This window comes from Denticeps clupeoides, chromosome 11 (assembly GCF_900700375.1).
Source record: "Denticeps clupeoides chromosome 11, fDenClu1.1, whole genome shotgun sequence".
Taxonomy (NCBI): domain Eukaryota; kingdom Metazoa; phylum Chordata; class Actinopteri; order Clupeiformes; family Denticipitidae; genus Denticeps; species Denticeps clupeoides.
This window is the reverse complement of record NC_041717.1, coordinates 10,454,126-10,462,633: the sequence shown is the minus strand read 5'-3', so window position 1 is coordinate 10,462,633 and position 8,508 is coordinate 10,454,126. Positions and strand designations below refer to the sequence as shown.

General features: G+C 41.1%; 1 protein-coding gene across 1 annotated transcript; it reads left to right on the top strand.

Moving 5' to 3' along the window:
- The first annotated feature begins 1,383 nt into the window (after positions 1-1,383).
- Positions 1,384-8,338, top strand: rab35b (RAB35, member RAS oncogene family b). The gene is made up of 6 exons (XM_028995392.1): positions 1,384-1,649; positions 4,493-4,543; positions 4,766-4,889; positions 7,293-7,417; positions 7,503-7,627; positions 7,919-8,338. The coding sequence occupies exons 1-6, from the start codon at positions 1,598-1,600 to the stop codon at positions 8,042-8,044; spliced, it is 603 nt and encodes a 200-aa protein (XP_028851225.1). The 5' UTR covers positions 1,384-1,597; the 3' UTR covers positions 8,045-8,338.
- Positions 8,339-8,508: the final 170 nt, after the last annotated feature.

Here is an 8,508-nt window from a genome sequence, read left to right as displayed (position 1 = left end):
AGCCCGAATGAACTTTGATCCTTCGTGACTGCAGAGATCACTTATGTAGGTTGTGCGCGGCGCCCGCACAAAACCTCGCCTCGGGTTTTTACTAGAAATTCAAACGTGCTCTGCGCGCCTGCGCAGTCGGTCCGAGTCGTACAGCGCAGACGTTGTTGCCAGGTCATCTTGAAATAAGCGACTTGTAATGAAATTAGTATTGCTTAGGTTGGATTCGGCTGTATTGTCAAGTAATCAAGCAGTAAGGGAGCCAATAGAACAAAATGGATTCCCCTTCTACTGCAAATAGTATATGATTCACGACATAATGTACACAAAATTTATGGTATTAGATTTATACATGAAATTTAGGGAAATGTATGTAGTGAGTGTATTATATAAATATTAAATCTACATATTAATGAGATCACATGGTTTAATATATAAATGAGTGAGTAAATGTACATTTCAAGTCAGCTGTAGGGTTGAGATAAACAGTGATGTATAAATAATTACAATATTTTTTTCATATCTGACATGTGGGGCAGTGGTGGCCTAGCGGAAGCGGCCCCGTAATCAGAAGGTTGGCGGTTCGAATTCCGATCCACCAAGGTGCCACTGAGCAAAGCCTGCTCACTCAGGGTGATAGGTTAAATGCAGAGGACAAATTTCACTGTGTGCACCGTGTGCTGTGCTGTATCACATGTGACAATCACTTCACTTTATATGTTGCTGGTAGTACCAACTATTTGCTGATTCATCAGATACTCAATTTGTATAAGGAAGGCCACTTATTGCCTCTCTTACCCACTAAATGGTTTTCTAATAATAAATAACAATTTCAAGTGACTTTACTTAGTGAACACTGCATTCCATTAGAAAATAAAACTACTTGATGACATGTCTCTATATTTATGCTTAAATTCCATTCATAATCATAATTTCCAGCAAACACAGCAGTGGACGTTTTATATTATATGAATGGACAAATCATTCAAAAATAAACAGGTTCTCTAAATGGTTATGATGAGGCAAATTCCAATGGTGACATCTGCTTTGTATTTAGTTTTTTCTTACTAAAAAAGTATACTAAAAGTATTTTATTATTATGGTCGACTGCAAATTCACCAAGTAAGGACATGTGGTTGAGACAACTATATGTCCTACTGCCACTGGAGAAGCTGATCTACGCTTAACCGTAGATCGGACCATTTGTCCAGGATAATGTCCGTTCCTCCTGTTTGTTTTCGTTTTTTTTGTTTTATGTGCGATACTTTTTCATACAAACATTTAAAAAAAAAAAGCTCATTCCTTCACCACCATACAACATCCAGCCGAATCATTGCGCATTTGTTCCTCGCTTTATTATTCCGCGGTATCTGGCAACCCCGAGAGCGGGGTGCAGTTACTACCGGAGAAGGAAGCCGAGTTTCCGGCTGCTCGCTGCCGACCGAGAGAACTGCTGACGCCGCCAACCGCCCCGGAGATACAGCCTCTTGGCTTTCGGGGAAGCCGTCGCACGGTCTGTAGAGGTGCCTCGACCTCGTCGCCGGGGGATCTTTTCTCTTGGCTCCGGACCCGGGGGCTCGGACCGAGTCGCGGAAGGCGTGGGTGCGGCATGGCCAGGGACTACGACTACCTCTTCAAGCTGCTCATCATCGGTGACAGCGGTAAGCCGATGCCGCGGACGCGCGGCAGGAACCGGGCTCGGCGGTGCGCGCTCTGCCCCCTCGCCGACGGGGAACCGGGAACGTGAGCCGGGAAGGCCCCTGTACTGCAACTGGGAATTTCGTTTTTCCCCCAAATATCGACCCCTGTTAAAGGTCAGAGGTCAAGTGTGTACAGCATACAGGTCAGGGGGCACGTTGCTTAAAATGCTTTGATCTTGTGATCAGGTCCTTCTTGTGTCTTGCTTGCTCTGGTTTCCAGAGCCTGGTGGGAAAAACTTTGCTTGTGAAGGTGTTGAGGTCAGGACTGTCATTGGATTTAAAGCTTCACGGAACCAGTGGGTGATATGTGGCCTCTGATGATTTAAAACGAGTTTAATTTGCTGTCCACGTTGAGTAGATAGGAAGGAGTGGCAGGGGCAATAAACCCATGTGGCAATATATTGTGATGGTTCTAGTGATGCATTGTCCGTACACGTTCTTTATGTTTCCCATTGTTTTGTAAAGATTGAGCAATTCATGATCTTATTTTTTAAAAAGCTTTCTACATCAACAGCATTGTCATGATTATTGTTCTCATTCTACAAAGACAAATAAGTCGTTTTTTTTTTTTTTTGTCAGTTCCACCATCATCGAAATTCCTTATCATCATGTGTGTAATTTTACAATGTGGATGCCAGTGGTGCCATGCCACCGTGTTGTGTGTATCGCTGAATTTATGGTGGGAGGGAAGCAACCATGATGCCACTTGTTCTGCGTAAAGTTGTAATGTACACGAGACCGGGGCAGACCGGGCAGTTTCTCCTGATGGACACAGTAACCTCACCTGGTCCGTACGTTACGAGTCCCGACTGATGGCGGCCTAACGCCGTGCCGCTTGTAGAAATCTTCAGAAGCTTCAGATTCTGTCATCTGTTCTCCTTTCTTCTGTGGCTCTTGGCTCGTTGTGGTGCTTGTTGGAAAAGTACGACCCACGATGCCCTAGACAGGAAGTCGTTTTGAATTATCATATAGATGTACGTTTGAGAGTTTGCTGTGCTGAGCGTCGTTTCCATGTGGAAGGCCGTGCTGGGTCACTTTGTGGGTTGTAGACGTCTGTGGTTGTTGTTGCTAGAACCCCAGGTAACCACAGAACCTTCCATCATTTTAACCAGCGTTGAGATGTTCTTACACAGAGCTTCAGTTAGAAATGTCCTTGTTTTGCAGTCCTCCACCTGTGCTGCCACTCTGACTTTATCTGTACTAAGACTATTAAAAAATCTTTAGCAATTATAAGTGAATTATTTAAATGAACAGACTTTGGTTAATGAACACAGCTATCCATTGCAACTCAGGATTAATTGTTGCTACATTTATGCAGATGTTCAATTAAAGTCATTTCCAGCTCCACAATAGAATGCTTTGAGCATTGTATTTAGAAATAAAGCTCATAATGCATCACATTTTACTGTCTTCCACATGAAAATTGATTGTTTAAAAAATTTGATTAAGCAACGTCTAAAAATATCTTGCCCACTAGGGGTGTGTATTGGCAAGGATCTCACCATACGATACGTATCACGATGCATGGTTCATGATACGATTATATCATGATATATTGTGATATTGTTCATCGCTGAGAATGTAGAACTTAAATACAAGATGCTGTGTACAGCCAAAACACCAAGAACATCTCAGAACATAATTTTGTAAATTTATATATTTTATATATTAAAATATTTCATTTCCCCATATTGATGCAATATCACCACAGAAAATATCGATACAGCAATATATCATGATATATTCTAACACCCCTATTGACCACGTATATGTCGCTGCTGTGTGTTCTAGATGATGTATTTCTGGGAAGGTGAATGGTTCCCTGTAATTGTAATTATTGCATTAGAAGTATTATTATTGCAACTTTCCCAGTGATGCTGCATGTTTTAAACTTTTAACAAGGGTGCTAATGGAGCAGCAGGGCCGCTATTATGAGTCATTACGTGACCTGAAGGAACGCAGTTCACATCTTGGTTGCATTAGTGCTCGGCGTGTGTTCGCCAACGTCGTAAAACTGATGATCGTTTATGAAAGGACTACACGGCTGCCACACAAACCAGTTAAGATGTGAGAGAAGAAGGTTCTCTGTGGCGGCAGCTGGCAGGGATTAAAGCCACGCCCGCCCTGGCACTGCCCTGCAGCTGGCTGCCCACAATGCAGAGCGGCCTGCTGCGACACTACCGTCTGTGTTTATTCTAGGGGCGAAGAATTAGAATATAGATCCGGAATGCTGCTTCCAGTCAGACTGACTCCTTCTCAGTACCGGCTTTGTTCTCAGTTTTATTATAATCAGAGTTGTTGTTATTATTCTTGTTTATTTTATCTGAAATATTTTTTGAGGTCCAGCAGATGGTACAGGATTTATCTGTGTGCCGCGCTTTCCAAAGTATTTTCACGAGAAATATTGCGATTATGATGCATGGCAGGTAGTGTAGACTTGATAGACTTTGCGACAGGTATAGTGGAAGTAGGAGAGAAAAACTGAGAGGCCACATAGAATTGATAACAGTTGAGCTTTCTGTATCGTAAAAACGAATCATGGTGGTATAGTCACCTCGGTGACATTGTCCACTTCTACGGGACCGTTTTCGACCTAGTTCTCCGTTATTTTTCCATGTTTCCTGGAAATTCTGCAGGATCTGACGTCTGAGAGGACGTCTGAACACCTTTTAACTACACGCCTGTGTGTTGGGCCTAACAGCCAATGAAAGACAACACGGCGACGCGGATATCGCCCGATAGCAGATACGACTACGCCGTGCCGTCTCATTCTCTCATCTTCTTCTCTCTGTGTTCTGCTGCAGGGGTGGGCAAGAGCAGCCTGCTTTTGAGGTTTGCTGACAACACCTTTTCAGGTACGAGCTCATTTTCTAACTGAAAGGTCAGCAAATGTTGACTGATTACTAATGTTGTAAAATCACTACTAATGTTGTATTCCCCTCAGGTTAGTAAATGCTGTCTCCTGTCCAAATGTTATTTTATATTTTGTATGCACTTTGAGAATGTAAAAGTATAAATAAAATGTATTATTATTATTTTTATATATATATATATATGGGCCTGTTATATGAACACAGGTAGCTACATCACTACTATCGGTGTGGACTTTAAGATCCGGACGGTGGAAATTAACGGGGAGAAGGTGAAGCTGCAGATATGGGACACAGCAGGACAGGAGCGCTTCCGCACCATCACGTCCACGTGAGTAACAGTAGACAATGTCATACGGCCTACATGGTGTAGAGTATAATTAAATATACTATTACTTTTGTGCAGCTAATATCTACAGCGGAGGCTTTGGCCTTTTGCCCTTCTGTTCATGTGCACTGTTCATGTGCACTTTTTATTTCTAGTAGCTCCTTTTTTAAGTTATAAACCTTTTGCAGTAACTTACTTTTAAATTATTTGAATTTACTTGCACAGTCTCTTCAGTGCTTTGATTCTAATGATGAGATGGTGGTGATGGGCCAAAAGATGAAGTTACTTTCAATAAAAAATCCTCACAGTCTGACATGCTGAGGGCAAAGCATAATATACTTGACTTAAATGTTGTACCATTTGTTCTTGTAATGTTTCTGGTAATTTATTCTTTAAATATAATTTTTTTCACACAATTTATGTAACCATGCCATAGGTCAATGGCTTTAATCAATTGTATTAAATTTGCATTTTTAGTTTAATACTACTAATAATAAAAATAGTGCGTCTGGCTCAGTGGAAGAGAGTGAAACACCTTGAGAGATGATCATTGGCTTCGTTTTCCTAAACATATGAATAAAGGCTTAAAGATGTTTGCTTCTCTTCTTTATTGTCATGATTTAATATGTAGTGTTAGTGTTCACTTGTATCTGGGTTCCACCCTAGTCTATACCTCAGATAAATTAAAAGATGAGGCTACACATCACCAAAGTAAATGTGTTTTTTTTTTTTTAAGCTACCATCTGGTATCCTGAGTTTGCATAGCACTTGCATTGACTGTAGCAAGAAAGTGACAGCAGGCACAGGTTGAGATTTAATCTTGAGGTCCAGTAAGGATTTTGCCGCTGTCATGGTGCCGGCAGCTGTGTGAAGCACCAGGGCTGCATGTCGACAGTCTTCAGCCGAAGCCGCACATGTGGTCTGCCGCGCTTCGCCTATGCGAACAGAACATGGTTACGGTGCTCCGGTGTGAAGACGTGCAATTAAAGACGGTTTCAGTATTTAAGGGCAACGCTTTGGTGAATGAACATGTGAAATCTATTTAAATTTGTTCTGATCTGGGGTTTATATTAGGCATCAACCTGAAATGCTGACGTTAGATGTCAGTAGCCAGGCTGTGTTGACGAAACTGAATGTTTTCACTGAAGTTCGTGACATTATGTGAATGTGAATTTGTGTGTGTGTGTGTGTGTGTGTGTGTCTGGCACCCTTCTCGCTCCCTTTATAAATCACTTATGGGGTGCTGTGACAGGCTGGGCCAACACTGTGTCCCCTCAGCTGTGCTGTCAAAGGGGTTCTTTGTGTTTTTGGCTTTGGCTCGACAACCACCACTGTGGTGCAGCGGTCAGGAGCGCAGGGATGAGCTTGCATTCTTTCTTTCTCTCATTCTCTTATTCATTCATTCGTTTTCTCTCTTTTACCCAGCACATTGAGCATCTATTGTAAACTTTGTTTTGCAGAACTCTTCAGCGCTGTATATTTCTCTTCTTTTTCGGCGAGTGGAGTCTTTTGTTTCAGGGACTTTTGTAATACAAGCATCAGTATGTCTGATACTCTACTGTGTGCGGCTGAACATTTTCGTTTAGCACTAATGATGGAGAGTGCATTCATTCGAGCTGGCCAGATAATTTTCACTATAAAATTATCAATGATCTTAAGCTGTTGGTACAGTATCATAATGAAAAGCAGGGAAAGGCCATCCTATTCCTATCCTTATCCTGTTCTGGGAATATCAATTGAATCTTATTTCTCATGCTCCGACAGACATAGGTAGAGGTTATGACAGATTTTATACACTCTGTCTCTGGAATAGTTTCTATTCTATTTATGCCACATAGTCTGTTGCTTTTGTTTTCTCTTCTTCCTAGCTGCTCGACTCGCTCTTCCTACCAATTTATTTCCTGTACACTGACCGTATATGCATGCTCTGTATTGTTAAAGTAGATATAGTCATAAAAAATGTTGTTGTTTTTTTTTTTTTGCTTCTTTAAAGTATTTTTAGTAAATAGTCTTTCGCTCCGACTGGTACATACTTTTTCTGTGCAGAGTGTAAATTATGCTAAAAATGATTGGTTACAGAGATCTAGGACAGTTCTGGGTCTCTGAGTGGTTTCCAGCACTTTAACATGGGGGTGAAGGGTATAGTCTTCCTGTAATGTGATGTTATGCCTGTTGTGGTACTCTGTTAATTTTGTCCGCCACCTTGTGGGCAGTCATGATATGGCAAAAAGTAGAATTTCTGTAGGAATTCTGTTCATTTGTAATTAAATAAAAAAATTATGTATCCTGTTTCTATTGCTTATGTCATATGTCATTTGGCATTTTTTTTATTATTAGAGACTAAACATTACAATCCATTATTATTTGAGCTGCATAAAGTGTTCTACTGTCCCCCCTGTTCTGCAGGTACTACAGAGGAACACATGGAGTAATAGTAGTATATGACGTCACTAGTGCTGAATCCTTTGTAAATGTGAAGAGATGGTTACATGAGATAAACCAGAATTGTGATGACGTCTGTCGAATATTAGGTAAGAAGTGTCATAGTGTTCTTGTACTCCTTTGAAGAAAACAGACATGATCAGCAAATACTTCTTCTTTTGTTATTATTCCCAGTGGGTAATAAAAACGACAATCCCAACTCTAAAGTCGTCGAGACAAACGACGCTCAGAAGTTTGCAGAGCAGATGGGCATCAGCCTTTTTGAAACCAGCGCAAAGGAAAACGTCAATGTGGAGGAGGTAATATCCCTACAATGCCACGAGCAGGGCATCGTGGGTATTTTCCTAATGAGTGGAGCCCGGCACAGAAACGGCCCATAAACCATGATTTTATTATTACACTAGTGTAGTGGGATTTAGTTTGTAGGTGCTGTTACTTGGTGCTAATGCATAATTCTATGACTAATTCTACACAAGCTGGTGTAAATGGTGGGGTACTGATGTGTGATGCCACATCGTAGCAGCCAACACCCAGCTTCAGCCTGATCTGGACCCTTGGTTCTAACGCCTGTTTTTCCCTTTCCACCCCAGATGTTTAACTGCATCACAGAGTTGGTACTCCGAGCCAAAAAGGAGACAATAGCCAAGCAACAGCAGCAACAACAGAATGACGTGGTCAAACTGACCAAAAGCAGGCGGAAGAAGAAATGCTGCTAGTGGAGCATATTCCAAGCAGGACTGTTAACATGGGATGGGGGGTCGATTTAATAAAGAAACTATGAATTATGGAACAAGGAGTAGGTCCCGTTTGGACCTTGTACAGATGTTAGTAGACTTTATTTGAAATTCAGGCCACTTTGTTATATTTAATATATTTAATAACGGGTGCTATCACAGTACTCAGAGTTGAAAACACATCATGATTCAATTGCACTCCAAGATTCAAGACCACCAATAAAAAAAAATAATATTTTTTTTAAATATAATTTTGACCAAGTAACAATTTTTTTTGCAGCTGGTTACAGAATTTTTTTTTTTTTTTTTTTTTTTTTTTTTAAACGAAAGTGTGGATGATGGTTATTAATGTAATACTTATCAATGAGAGGTTTTTTTTTTTTGTTGTTGCCAAGGCGCTCCTCTCGTCGATCTTCTGGTGACAGAAAGGAGCAGGCCTGCTAGTT